This window comes from Gymnogyps californianus, chromosome 2 (assembly GCF_018139145.2).
Source record: "Gymnogyps californianus isolate 813 chromosome 2, ASM1813914v2, whole genome shotgun sequence".
NCBI lineage: Eukaryota > Metazoa > Chordata > Aves > Accipitriformes > Cathartidae > Gymnogyps > Gymnogyps californianus.
Window position 1 is genome coordinate 12110779 of NC_059472.1, and position 14689 is coordinate 12125467.

General features: G+C 37.7%; 1 protein-coding gene across 2 annotated transcripts in view; it reads left to right on the forward strand.

Moving 5' to 3' along the window:
- Nucleotides 1-13704, forward strand: part of WASHC5 (WASH complex subunit 5) — a 28850-nt gene extending 15146 nt beyond the window's left edge. For both annotated transcript variants that reach the window (XM_050891974.1, XM_050891975.1), the window contains exons 12-29: nt 560-672; nt 1303-1469; nt 2108-2183; nt 2883-2993; nt 3113-3253; nt 4692-4772; nt 5769-5870; nt 6525-6704; nt 7410-7534; nt 7936-8098; nt 8844-8946; nt 9058-9137; nt 10174-10277; nt 10756-10885; nt 11002-11098; nt 11493-11646; nt 11934-12021; nt 13311-13704. In XM_050891974.1, the coding sequence (XP_050747931.1) occupies nt 560-672; nt 1303-1469; nt 2108-2183; nt 2883-2993; nt 3113-3253; nt 4692-4772; nt 5769-5870; nt 6525-6704; nt 7410-7534; nt 7936-8098; nt 8844-8946; nt 9058-9137; nt 10174-10277; nt 10756-10885; nt 11002-11098; nt 11493-11646; nt 11934-12021; nt 13311-13367 (2072 nt within the window). In that variant the 3' untranslated portion in view covers nt 13368-13704. The remainder of the gene's footprint in view (nt 1-559; nt 673-1302; nt 1470-2107; nt 2184-2882; nt 2994-3112; nt 3254-4691; nt 4773-5768; nt 5871-6524; nt 6705-7409; nt 7535-7935; nt 8099-8843; nt 8947-9057; nt 9138-10173; nt 10278-10755; nt 10886-11001; nt 11099-11492; nt 11647-11933; nt 12022-13310) is intronic.
- Nucleotides 13705-14689: the final 985 nt, after the last annotated feature.

Consider the following 14689-nt stretch of genomic DNA (forward strand, 5'->3'; position numbering starts at 1 on the left):
TGAACTGGTGTAAGAATAAGAATTGTGAATCACTCTCTCATTTGATCAGGAGCACTGCATAAAGTGTCAATGTAAGGGCAACATTTGTGATCAATCCAAAACAACAAAACTCAGAATACAGGCAATTTTCTCACGTGCTTCCAATTAAGAGCAGAATTACCTTACTGAAATATTTCCCTTTATCTTTTTCATGTCAGCAAACTTGTAGCTAAAACATAGAAATTACAACTGCCCGGGCAATTAACATTGTAAAACTGTTCATAAAACACAAATTTATGATTTAAAAGGCTTTATCATCTTTGTATAGATTTTAGAATGCCCATTTGTGTTGGTAGTTGTTTTTTTTAAATGTTGTATGTGAAACTTACCTGAGCATTTGCCTCTTTACAAGTCTACATGTTGAAAAACTGGAAATGTAAGAGTAAGATGAAGACTTTTTAAATAATCTCCTACATGTATAGCATTGAATATTTTTTTTTGTTTTGACTAGCAAGTTCACTGTCTTTGTTGCTTACCATACATGCAAAGATTTGATTAGATTTTTCTTGTTCTTACATAGAAAATCTTCAGGCTTGGTTCAGAGAAATCTCCAAGCAAATAATGTCTCTAAACTATGATGATTCCACCGCAGCAGGCAGAAAAACTGTGCAGCTAATACAGGCACTGGAGGAGGTATGGCAAAGAAATTTTGAGATAAATGACCTCATCCTTTTGAAAAATAGCATTTGATACACATGCACTGACTTCCAATAGATGAGTTACAAAACAGATCTGCATTTTAACAACTGTTTAAGTCTGTAGATCTTAGCAGTTTTGTATGTACAGTCAGCAGGACTTGCTTACAGATCTTGTGATTGTAAAATAAGGGATACAGCATGAAAAATCATGCCGCCTGCAGCTGAGGATTAGTAGGGTTTTTCGAAGAAATTAATTCAGTATTAAACATTATTTGGCAACATTACTCATTCTATTAGATATTCTGAAAATATATTCATTTGAAGCTAGAGAGGGTAATTTGAAAGGCAAAATAAAAATATCCATATTTGTTATGTGTGCATTTCTTCTACTTCCAGGGTATAAAAGAATACTCAGTGTGGTGTTTCACAGTACACCTCCTCGAGTAACTTTCTGAAATTTATTATTTAATGCACTCTAAAGTAGGCCAGGATTTGTTAAGTGTCTTACTGTAATAATATCCTGAAGAAATATGTCAGTTTACTGATTCTATTTGTATTGCTGTCCTTAAAGATGAACAGAAAAAAGGAGTTGTTTTATGGGGTTTATTTGTTTGTTTAAATATAGGTCCAAGAGTTTCACCAGCTGGAAACTAACCTGCAAGTTTGCCAGTTTCTGGCTGACACCCGCAAATTTCTCCATCAGATGATCCGAACTATCAACATTAAAGAAGAGGTCTTGATCACCATGCAGATAGTTGGTGATCTTTCTTATGCTTGGCAATTAATTGACAGGTATTTTAGCAGGAGCTTTTTCTTCTCAGTCAGTCATCATTTGCGAAACTTGTGGGAAATAACATGCATAAATATTATTGATACTATAAACTTACCAATTTAAAAACAGTCTTGAAGCCTTATTCTATGAGTTGTTGAGTATATTTAACCCTAATCAACTCGAGTAAGAATTAACAGTCATCGCTGTCATGTTGTTAGCTGCAGTTAAGTGATACTGTAACTTTTTAATATCTATCCTGTTGTAAATGTAACAGTTTTGATAAGCTGCTGTCTCCAGCCTTTAGTCTAGTTAAGTGTTCTCCAAAATACTCGCATTCCTGTTTCAACAAAAAACAAACAAGGAAAGACAAATGTTAGAGAACTCCTTTTCCATGGTGTGATTCTGCTGAGCTGCTACTTCATTACCTTGGCTGTTAATGCTCCCTGATGCCCTCTTCTTTTGCCCCACCTACTCCTTTATCTTACAGGTTTTTTCTAGCCAATATCTCTTCAGACCAAAATCGTCCTTTAGTAAAGTTCTTTAGTCATCTCCCGTGCCATTTCCAGATTACACTGGTGCTGGTGACGTATGATTTAAGAGTTGAAAATAAGAGTTTCAGGGGAAGCAGCTGATTTTTTTTGTTTGTTTCCTACCCCAGCTTTACATCTATTATGCAGGAAAGCATAAGAGTCAGTCCATCTATGGTAACTAAACTCAGAGCCACTTTCCTAAAGGTAAGTATGAACAACAGTGAATGTACTTGAACACTGCAGGTCAACCAAAGCATTTGTTAAATAGGCCTTAAGACTGTGAAGTCACAAAAGAGTCAAAACTTCCTTTTACCAACATTTTCTATATCCAGATTTTTTACACTGTCTTAAATTAACTCAAGGTTAGTTTTAAAGAAAATAAAACCAAGTTATGCATGGTTTTTTGTGCAACCAGTTATATTGCTGCTTTTGGGCAAATAAGTCTCATCATCCAGACTCTACTCATTACACTTATTTCCTGGAGACATTGGTGCATAGATGGGATCCTCTGCATGTGTATCAGAGGAGGGTGAAGGAATTACAAAAGTTATGTTGGCTATGCCCTTTGTCATGATGAAGATCTGGCATGAGATGAAAATATTTTCTGTAGAAATAAGAATGGGAAATAGCACGGGGGGAAGTGTAAAAAATATCTCGTGCAACTGGTAAGATTTAAAAAAAATTAATAAGGGGAATGTAGGATTATAGACTGTTGGACTTTTTTGACTTTTAACAATGTGGTTTGTTTTTTTTCTGTTGGCAAACCTGATGTTGTAACACTGCTCTTTAGGAAGAAACTAGTGCTTTGAGTTGTAGGTTAAGAGCCTGAGCAGGAGAGATCAAGCATGTAATTTATATTAGAAAAAAAGACATGTGAAGTTAAAATGTTAACTTTATTTCTAGCTTGCTTCTGCACTTGACTTGCCACTTCTCCGTATCAATCAAGCAAACAGTCCTGATCTTCTCAGTGTATCACAGTATTATTCTGGCGAGTTGGTTTCCTATGTAAGAAAGGTAGGCATTTGAAGAGGCGTAATTGTTGTCTTCTCTAATTACTTTTTCTTAATTGAAGATTTTTATTTTTTTAAATGAGAATATACTGACTGTGTCGCTTTCTTCTCTCATTTACAAAGGTTCTACAGATAATTCCAGAAAGCATGTTTACATCTCTTCTCAAAATTATAAAGCTTCAGACTCATGATATTATTGAAGTGCCTACTCGCCTTGATAAGGACAAGCTACGAGATTATGCTCAGCTTGGACCACGATACGAGGTGCAGTTAAAATAGGGAATTTTGGAAAAACATACTTTATAGGTGGCCAGCTTCAACCTAAGTTTAAATAGATACAGTTCCACAGAGTTATACTTTAACAGTGAGGTTGGATTTGTTGACTGAGTAAGAATTAAAATTGTCTAGTGTTACCATGAGCATACCTTAGGTTTCCAGAGGAGAGATGAGTAACTTTTGCTCTTCTGTTTGTAACAGTTTAAACTTTTGATCTTGTAGAAAAGGGGAGGAAAACTAAATATATTTATAAATGAGGGTAAAGGATTTGGGATTTATTTAGGTGGCGGGGAGGGAAACCTGAGTCTGAAATGAAGCTCTCCGTGTTTGGAATGCTTGTTCCAGAAGAAGGTTGAAGACTGAATAAGCCAGCAGGGTTAAGCTTTTTCTGCCCTCAGATGTGAAGACAGAATGGAGGCACGTTGATTTGATCAGATAAAGCTGCTATTGCTCATTGGCTTTTTGTAGGTTTTTTTCCTGCACTGTTATCAGTCTGGAAGAGTGAGCAAACATTAAAATTATTTGGGTTTATTTTTAATAGAGGAAGATGAGGAGCAAAAACCTGAGTAGACCAGTAACTCTTTCCCTCAAAGAATATATCTTTTAGCTCTCCAATTATCCGTTAAGATGCCAGCTTTTTCCAGCAGTTCTTGCCAAAGTGCTCAGTTGTTAGGAGTTTCATACAAACAGGCTGTGGTCTCGGATTAAGCTGACGTTCAGACGTAAACACTAGGTTTAGACTCCCCCGTTAAACTTTGTAAAGACAGTTTATTTGAGGGGGGAGGGGGGCAGGGATAGAGGAGGAGGCAGTATTCAGTAATATTTCTTTTATTTTGAGGAGGTAGAGAGGAAACTAATCATCTCACACAAAAGCTTTTCACTTTCGATTTCTGCAGAATTGTAAGTCTGAACTATGTTGTAAATATCTTAAAGGCAAAAGACTGACTTGTCTGAACTCTGAGCTTAAGGATGCCCACCTAATAATTTAAAACTAAGTGAGTGTGCTACTGTGTTAAATCAGTGGAAATATTGAAGTGGACTCATTGCTGGCAGCAGGCTTTATTATGGAATAACTACTTCAAGCTGTGTCCCTAGCCTGCTCAAAGGTACCAACTTAGAGTTTTGTCCGTGATGTTTTGTACACACATGATATAGCCGGCTAGGTCTTTCCTCCCATAACCTATGTAAAGCCTCTGAGAGTTACCTGTTCTTTCCTACTGGTAACATACCTATATTGATCTAATTAAAAGAAGGATTATTATTGTACTATAAGTAACTCTAGAACAAGATGTAAAATCAAAAGTATATCAGTGCAAATTAATCTAAAATGGGAAGCTACCACTAGGAAAGATGTATATCTTTTTAGCATAATTATGTGACTCTATTGAATCACTTCAATAAATTGTATTTTCCCTTTCTATTAAAGGTTGCCAAGCTAACCCATGCGATTTCAATCTTCACTGAAGGTATCCTCATGATGAAAACTACTTTAGTTGGTATCATCAAGGTAATGTTTCATTATTCAAGTAGGAAAAAGTCATTCAGTGGCAATTAGCACTTTAGCACAGGTGTTTCAGCACATTAACCAAGACCTTGAGGAAAGATAAAAAGACAAGAAAAAATAATTTTGCATACAGATTTTCAAACAGTGATGCCTAACTTGGCATTCAGATAAGAACTGTATTATTTAAGGTTGTTAAGAACCCACAGTGCTCATTGTAAATTGTCGTGGTTTAACCCCAGTCAGCAACTCAGCACCACGCAGCCGTTTCCCCCTCCCCCTCCCAGTGGGGTGAGGAGGAGGAAAGGAAAGAAAAAAAAAGTAAAACTCGTGGGTTGAGATAAGAACAGTTTAATAACTAAAGTAAAATATAATACTAACAATAGTAATAATGAAATATAATAATAATAGTAATGAAAAGGAATATAACAAAAAAGGAAGGGGGGGGGGGGGGGGGGGGGGGGGGGAGAAAAAAGCCAGTGATGCACAATGCAATTGCTCACCACCCACTGACCAATGCCCAGATAATAAAATATGGAAATATGAAATAAATTCATCAGCTTTAATTGCCGCTCTTTTTTTTCCCTACTGGAGAAATGACTGCAAGCTTTTCTGAAGACCTGTTTCTTCCATTGGCAAAGACTGCTCTTCCTACATTAAGATACCTCTTTCAGGACCAGGACCCAGTATTCTTGAAGAAATATGCACTTCTTAATGCATACTGGCTTCTTAAAATTGTATGACGTTCTCAATGGATCATTAACAAAGGTTGAATATGGGAACTACAAACCTTTGCTATTCAACTTAAAGGAATCATTTATTATCTAGAAGAAGTATTCAAATATTTATTCTTTGGACAAGCACTGGTGGGAAAGTGCACTTGTTAGCAGTGCTTTCCAATCCGTCATAAGTACTTAATGTCTTTCTTGGTACAAACGAAATCCTTTATATTTTTTTTTTATACCTTTCTGACTTTAAGGAAAAAATGTTTCTTCTACTTAGGTGGACCCAAAACAGTTACTAGAGGATGGAATAAGGAAGGAGCTAGTAAAACGGGTAGCTCTAGCTCTTCACAGAGGACTCATCTTTAATCCTAGAGCCAAGGTATGTAACAGCTTGATTTGATTTTATTTTTTTATGTATCTTGGGTTTGCTGGGGCCTCTTTTATTATACTACCTTCTAGAAAATAATTTGTACTTTTCTGTACAGATTTTCTTTTTGTAAAAAAGTACACTTTTTGAACTTCTTAAAGGTTATTTGAAATGCCTTATTTGATGTTAAAATGAGTTTATAAACTGCTAAGAGCACATAGAATTCAAAACCATATTTTTAATTCTATTGCCAAGTGTCCTATCAATTCTGAGTTCACAGTTCTGTCTTTGTATGTGACAACTGGTGACAACACATGATATGTATAAGCCAGGTAAACATAGAAAGGCAATGATAGAATAAGGAGTGTGACTCCTTGTTTTGATCCTGTCCAGATTCTTGGGTCTCTCTCCCAGATCAATCAGTAGTACCACTGAAGACTAAAATAAACATTAAAAGCAGGAGGAAAAATATTTAGTAAGCAGAATTACTTCGGATATCAAACCACCTGTGATAAATTTCTCAGTGCTCTTCAGTTCTGGCTGGAGCATAGTGAAATCCTCTAGAGGTTGTTGTGTAAAGGCATTTAGAAGCCTTATACATTTTCTTTGTATTCTACCTGTTCACAGTTTTGTTTTTATCTTTTTTTTTTTTCCCCCCATCTGTAGCAAAGCGAACTGATGCCCAAACTGAAAGAGATGGCAGCTACAATGGATGGGTTCCATCGATCATTTGAATATATCCAGGATTATGTCAACATATATGGTTTAAAAATTTGGCAAGAGGAAGTGTCTCGTATTATTAACTACAATGTGGAACAGGAGTGCAATAACTTCTTAAGAACAAAGGTGCTAGTCAAAAACAATGAGTAAAAAGTTGATGAATGTCTTTATATTTGAATGTTAAAGCTTGTGACTGATGGAGCATAGGTACCCCATTGTACACAGTCCATACTGTTGTGACTTAACTAAATGTGCTAACTTCTGTGTAAAACATCTGCCCCCAGCTTTTTCTGAATGATTTCAGCATCCCCATTGCATTAGTTGTACATAAGAAGAGCAAAGTACCCCAAGCAGAATATTTTAATATCTCTGGCCAGTGAACAATGTCCTTCCTCTCTTTCTCAAAGAAAACAGAAATAATTACTGAATCACAGTAGTCCACTCTGTATCTATTGTTAGCCATCAGAAAGCAGGCTTAGAAAGATTACAGTAGTTACCAGCTCTTTTTGTGATATTTCACAAGTGGTGGAGTGAGTAGATCTTAAATTTAGCTAACAAAATGGTAGCTAGTCTTACTGCAGAAAGGAGCAGATGGAATTCTCACCACAGATGTAGGTAGTTCTCTCAACCTCCACACTTACCTTCTGCTTGCTCTTTGTCATAAGACTCACTCTTCTTTTTGCTTTGTTCTGTATTTATAGTGTTCTGCTGTGTGTAATTTAAAATATTGTTTTACAGTGTACTATTTTTAAATTAAACAAAAGGAATAAAATTTCTAAGTGCATTAAAAACAGGCAATGGTAACACTGCAAATTAAAACTTATTTTTCAGATTCAAGATTGGCAAAGTATGTACCAGTCTACTCATATTCCTATACCAAAATTCACACCTGTGGATGAATCTGTAACATTTATTGGTCGGCTTTGTAGAGAAATCCTGAGGATCACAGACCCAAAGTAAGTACTGTGTGTCACAAGCTGTGTTATAGCGCCATGCATTGGATTGCTCCAATTCCACCATATACAAACAAAACATACAACAAATAGTTTTTCCTTAGCTGTCGTGTCACCATCTTTATCTAAAACCAAATTTACCCAATCCATCCTGTACACTTTAAAAACTAGTCTAGAAAAGTTGTGATTTTAGTCTAAGAAGGAAAACAGTGTGTTACACAAATAGAGGAGAGAGAAACCAAGGAAGGGTGACAGAACCGTTGCGGAGAGAGGAGTAACTAAACATCACTTGAGATACTTAGTCTTTCTAATCTCTGCCTGAATAAGATAACTCATCACTCCGATTATCACAGGAACTGTCTGCAGCTTATTCTGAAGTATTTATTTGTTTAATTTTTCCTTAGAATCACGTGTTACATTGACCAAATGAACACCTGGTATGATATCAAAACTCATCAGGAAGTAACCAATAGTCGTCTCTTCTCAGAGATCCAAGATACTTTGGGTACCTTTGGTCTCAATGGTTTAGACAGGCTGCTGTGTTTCATGATTGTAAAGGAGCTGCAGGTAATTTTTGAACTTTGGTTTCTCAAGGTCACGATGCCTTTATTGTTTAATAACTTTTAGTGAAATAAAAAATCTGTTAATTTTAGAAATGGTAAATTGAAATCAAAAGCATTTGAAAAATGTGTGTTCAAACCCAAAGGTAAGAATTTCAGTTACAGATATAATTATGAAAGTTGGTACTCTTGAATAAATGGTGCTGTGTAACAGCAGGTTATGTGTTACATTAAACGGTGGTTTGCAAGGAATGCCTTTTGAAGGTGTACACTTTGTGTATACTTTAAAGTTGATGTCGGGTCAACTTCTATTTTTCTGTCTAGATATCAACAAAGAATTAGATTGTTTGGGTCTACCATGATATAAATAAGGTGTCAATTCTATGTAATGACTTTTTTGCTAATACCTCTATGTGAAATCAAGTTTTTTTGTTTCCTGAGAAGAATCCAGTCCTAGCCTGGTTAAAGATTTTAAGGAGAATAAGTCTTGATGAAGACAGTTTTTCCTCAAAAATTGAATTAATAGTTGTCTAAAGTGGGTATTACATATTGATGAGGGGGATCTGCTAATTGTCCTAACACTGGTTAGCATAACTCGGGAAAGCACAAAGTCTAACTACAGAATTCCTCAACTCTTCATCTGTGGAAATATTCTTTCCTTGCTGTTAAAAAACGTGGCTCTTATACCACCAAGATTAAGTATAGAGTACATGAGTGAGGATTTTACTTATTTACTTCCTTCTTTTATGTAGAATTTCCTCAGTATGTTTCAGAAAAATATATTGCGTGACAGGACAGTACAGGATACCTTAAAAGCACTTATGAATGCTGTCAGTCCTCTCAAAGGAATTATAGGTAAGTGCTTCCTGGTTAAGACGAAAGAAAGCCATTGTCTTTGTACACTTGCATTTATTTCTCTTCTTGTTCTTTTTTTAATGCCTCACCCTTTTTTTTTTTTTTCCTCAGCAAATTCAAACAAGGTTTATTCCGCAGCAATTGCAAAAACTCAGAAGATCTGGACAGCATATTTAGACTCCATAATGAAGGTAGGTTTACGTGACTTAGTGATATGCAGAATTCACTCTAGGTTCTTTGTAAAATAAGCAGATTAAAGTATATAACCAATGTTGTATTATGTTGACCTGGAATTCTGTAACGTCACAAGTGAAGCAGGCCTGGATTTGCAAGAGCTCCTGAGCTTCATGTGTACGGACAGCTCACACTCCGCAAAGTGCTTAGCACTGAGATTCATATGTAACAGTTTGCCAAAAATGGAGTCTGGCACTAGAGATCCGATCTGGGAAGACCAAGTTAGCGCTCAGTATCAGGAGCTCTGGGACTCCCCACAGTGCCTTGTGAAAATAATGTACCTAAGGCTAAAGTTTGGAGCAGTAGCGTTTCCTAATCTTGCCTTGTTCACACAGAAGGCAGTCTGCCGTGCCAAAGATTTAAACAAGCTATCCCATTAACATGTCTCTCTGTTTTGTCTCTGTAATGATATTTTGCAACCAGTGTTTTTCAGAGTGCTGTGAATGTTTGTTTATGTTACTGAAGAGAAGAGGAAAGGTCAGGGAAGGAAGGGGAAGGTTGACTGCAACAAGCCTCTCTGATGGTTTTTATCCCTGCCATTGCTGACCCTAAGGTCTAGGGGGAGGTGGGGAAAAGAGTACAAGCATTTTCACTGACCAATGAAGAACAAGGAAGTAACTGGGGGTTTATACCTGTTGCCTTTTAGTGCCCTTTTCACACTGCCTGTATTTGCTACCATGAACTGTGTGTAGATCTTGAGCGCTGTGACTACTCCTCTCCTTTGGCTGCACTGCGCAGTTGGGGTCTGTCAGTTCTGACCGCAGGCAGTCTGAATCAGTGCCCTGTTACCAAAATGAGGCAGTAGCTCCAGCCACTGTCTATGTCCCTGCTTTGGGCAGCCCTACAAAGGCTGTTAGGTGTAATGAGGACTTTGTGTAATCTATTTAACTGTAAATTGTTACTTATTAAGTTTTTCCTTAGTTTGACTTTACTCTTCCTTCACTGCATTCAGTATAACACCCCATCCATTTTTTTGTTTGTTTGTTTCAACAGGTCGGTCAGATGCAGATTCTAAGACGCCAGATTACCAATGAATTAAATTATTCCTGCAGGTTTGACTCCAAGCATTTGGCTGCTGCTTTGGAAAATCTCAATAAGTAAGAAGCAAAATGTGCTGAAGAGCTGCGTGTATCACTGTGATGTAATTGTTATCAACTTGGCAATCCTTAAAATCTAAATTATGGCAAAATGTGGAGTCTGATTGTATTCAGGTTTTTGTTGATGAGTATTTGAATGTGAACCCGACAAAAACATTAAAAATAAATAACTTGGCAAGTAATTTGTATGAACATGCTAGTGGACAGCGCAGCCTCTAATTGCATTTGGTTATACCTGGATTTGAGGTCATATTTGGATGAGAAGTAAGAACAGTGAAAACGTGTGGTGCTGATTTTGAAACAAATAGGATGTTTGTAAAAAGATATTCCAAAAAAGGTGGTTTACTCTTGCTTGTAACCATTTACAGGTTTTGTGTCTTTGAAGTTTTTATATTAATATGACATGTGGCATCACGTAAGGTTTATTTGGGGATAATTTAAATAAGTATTTAATATAATCAATTTATTTTGCTTTTAGAGCAATACTGGCTGACATTGAAGCACATTATCAGAACCCATCACTACCTTATCCTAAAGAAGACAACACTCTTTTGTACGAAATCACAGCTTATCTGGAAGCAGCTGGCATTCACAATCCATTAAATAAGGTCAGGCTTACATTCCAGTGCTTGGTACAGTTTGCTTTTTCTATTTTATTGATTATTGACTGAGAAAAAAATTAATATGTGGAAGAACTGTGTTCCTTTTTTTTTCCCCCCCTTAGATCTACATAACAACAAAACGTCTGCCATATTTTCCCACTGTCAACTTCCTATTTCTCATTTCCCAGTTTCCAAAACTTCAGTACAACAGGAATTTAGGTATTGTATAAGTTGTTGTTTGTCTAAATCTAATGAAAACCTGTGTGAAATTATCTGTAGAGAAGATAGTAAAATTATCTGCATAGAAAATACTTGGTTTCTGACTTTCGTCCATCATGTCCAGGCAGGTTTGTTATAATATTGAAGCCAAATACAATGGAGTAGGAAACAGAATCCAAACTCCTGACTTTCTCATTCCATCCTATGCCTTAGTTAGTATCATTAAGCCATTTGCTATGGAAGAAATGCAGTTGTTACATTAGTTTTTTACTTTTATGTGTGGGCAAGCAGAAGGGGAGGCACTGCAAAAAATGTTATGAGAGTATATTATATAAGTTTGCCTTTGCTATAAAGAATATGTTCTGTGTTGTTTTGGGGTTTTTTTTCTGTGCAGGAGTGGTGTGCAAGCGGCCAGCTGATCAAATTGACTGGCTTCCTTTAGTTCTGGGACTCCTTACTCTGTTGAAACAGTTTCACTCAAGATACACAGAACAATTTCTGGCTCTGATCGGTCAGTTTATTCGTTCAACAATGGAACAGTGCACAAGGTAACCATGTTTTACTTTTTCCCCCTTTTTAAGTATCACCTCTGTGAAGAGGGCTTCAGTAGTATTATCACTGCTTTTTCAGTATGTTTTTCTAGCAGAGCATGTTTGGCATAATAATAACAATATATTTGACTAAATACCAGTTTAAAATACTATTTCTTTTTGTAATGGAATCACATGGTACCTAGTGGAAACGGTGTTATTTGAAGGCTGGCATTTTCATGTAACTTTATCCAAATAACTGATCACCTCGTAAGAGTATGATCTTTGTGGTGGTTTGATTTTAGCCAGAAGATACCAGAAATGCCTGCTGATGTAGTGGGTGCCCTCATGTTCCTGGAAGATTACATTCGCTACACAAAGTTACCAAGAAAGGTAAGAAAGAATTCCATGTCTCCCGTATGTAGCACTGAGCAGGAGTCCTGTTCAGATCAGCTAAATCGTGGTTTATGCTGTGGTTACGTGCTAGCAGTTTGATCACACTTATCTACTCTGGAACATGGCATCATTTGTAAACAAATATCCCAAATAATGGACTTGTTAACCTTGTCCAAAAAGCAGTATTGACCCTTTTCAGATGTTCTGTAAAAGATTGCCAAAAGGAAATACAGGTGAAAAATCTGTTACCTGATAGGAATGGGTCATAACGAATTCTTTTACCCCTACGAACTACCAGTTGTGTTACTTGCGTACTTTGTGTAACTATTCCTATGCTAGTCATAGTATACTTACAGAAAAATTATTTTCTAGAAAATACAGAGGGGATACAAAATATAGAAAGGATTTCAACTTTGTGCGGATTTAAGAAGAGTCTCTTCCATTTAATCTTCGGAGAGTGTGTACATTGCTGGGGGGCTTTTGGGAAGGGAAGAAATAAAATAGAAGTTCTGAGATGTTGCAGAATTAAGTAATAATAAACTTAGCCGTATTCTAAATGCAGGACAAAAAGCTAATTAGCAAGTCTAAATTTTGGTGAAACGCCATCTCCAGTCCTTGATTTCCTTCCCTTCCCTTCCTGCCAAAGCATGGCTTCCCAGGCAGCTTCTTTATTTCACATGCAAGGGAAGTTCTGAACGTCTGGGCTTGTAGAGAGAGTTTATTTTAGGGTTAAATGCAACTTAGCTGCATTTGAAGATGATATATTATTTATATGTGGTATTAAAAGTAAGTCATTATCTTATTTGCTGTAGGCTGTACCTCAATGATTCTTGAATAAGCCATTTCCCAGCTAATACTCACAACTAGGAGAGAGAGAGATTCTTCCAGTTTCTCTCTTCTTCCCAGCCCACAGCGCAGTGTCACAGGTCCCTGTGTCAGTCCTGCAGCTGATGTGTCTGGTGCCTGTGCCAGCGTCCACTTCAGCCTGGTGCTATGTGGAGACGCAGCAGAGAGGGTGTCAGCGTTCCTCCAGTCTTTCACAGTACCTAGGGTCCGGGCAATTCCTCACAGCCCAGGCCTTGCCTTACCTGCCTGACACGGCCGTGCCTCCCTTGCTTTGTGCACCAAGCGAGAACACATCCAGGAGCACATCCTAAAGCCGGGGTGTTCAGGTCAATAGTGTTGTGTGCTTGATTCATAGGTTAGATGTGCTTGTTAATGGATGAACAGAGCATACAAATGAATAATGAAGAAAATACCTAACTGTGCCTTCCTGTTTACTTTAGGTTGTTGAAGCACATGTGCCTAGCTTCATTTTTGATGAATTCAGAACTGTTCTGTGAATATGAAGAAGGACCAAGTCTTTCCCCCAAACCTGAAACGGGAAGCTGGGGACTGAGGATGAGACAAGTACAGCTTTTCAGAACTGTATCTTTTCTGTGCTTTAAGGCAGTACCTACAACTGTCTCTATGAAATGTAACCATCAGCACTAGTCTATATAATTAACACTTGTTTAAATCTTGGCATGATACGCAATTTGTATCTCATCCAGACAGTGTACATTTTGTACTGCACATTATAAATGCTGTATGTAATTGTTTATGTATAAATCATTTAGTTTTTTGTATCACAAATGAATAATGAAGTTGGAAATAAAGGTGTTGGATAGTTTGCCAGGACTGATGATTCCAAAGTGTCAATTTTCCTGTTAAAAGAACCATTAATGAGGATGAATATACAGTGAAAAGAGGTTTGGTCTCTGCCCCTGTACTACAAACAGTTAATTTTCCTGTATAGAGGACAGAAAAATAATTAAATATCTGTAGCTAAAACATCCTGTCATGCTATTTAAAGGCACAAATATTCCTTCCAGTGCAACTGTAATGTGACTAATGTTGGGGCAAGGTGTTTGTTCATGTAACTTTCAGTCTTGGTATGGAACCTTTTACACCTGGCATAATTTTCTTGCTAGGGGGCTGCTGTGGGAAAGCCGGGGGGGATGTTACTCTATCAGTGGGACAGCATGGTGATTATCAGACTGGAAAAGAGGAGGCAAATGCAACAGCGGAAGGGAAAGCTTACTTGGAAAGAGATGTTTATGGCCCTAAGACAGGCTGGAGGGGCTAGATGGCTAATCGACTCCTTGTTGAAGGGAGAAAGAAGAAGGGACAAAGGGAAGGGCGAAGCCCCAGGAGGCAGGCAGGTGTTCAGCCAGCTCCAGGAAAGCAGGGCTCCATCACATGCAATGGTTACTTGGGAAGACAAACGCCATCACTCCGAATGTCCCCCCTTCCTCCTTCTTCCCCCAGCTTTATATGCTGAGCATGACATATGGTATGGAATATCCCTTTGGTCAGTTGGGGTCAGCTGTCCCAGCTGTGTCCCCTCCCAACTTCTTGTGCACCCCAGCCTACTCGCTGGTGGGGTGGGGTGAGAAGCAGAAAAGGCCTTGACTCTGTGTAAGCACTGCTCAGCAACAACTAAAACACCCCCGTATTATCAACACTGTTTCCAGCACAAATCCAAAACATAACCTATACCAGGTACTATGAAGAAAATTAATTCTGTCCCAGCCAAAACAAGCACACTGCGCAGCCCCACGATTCGTCACAGGGTTGTGGCTCAGCCCTTGGAGGAGCGCAGCCTGTCCCCAGTGTGTCACCT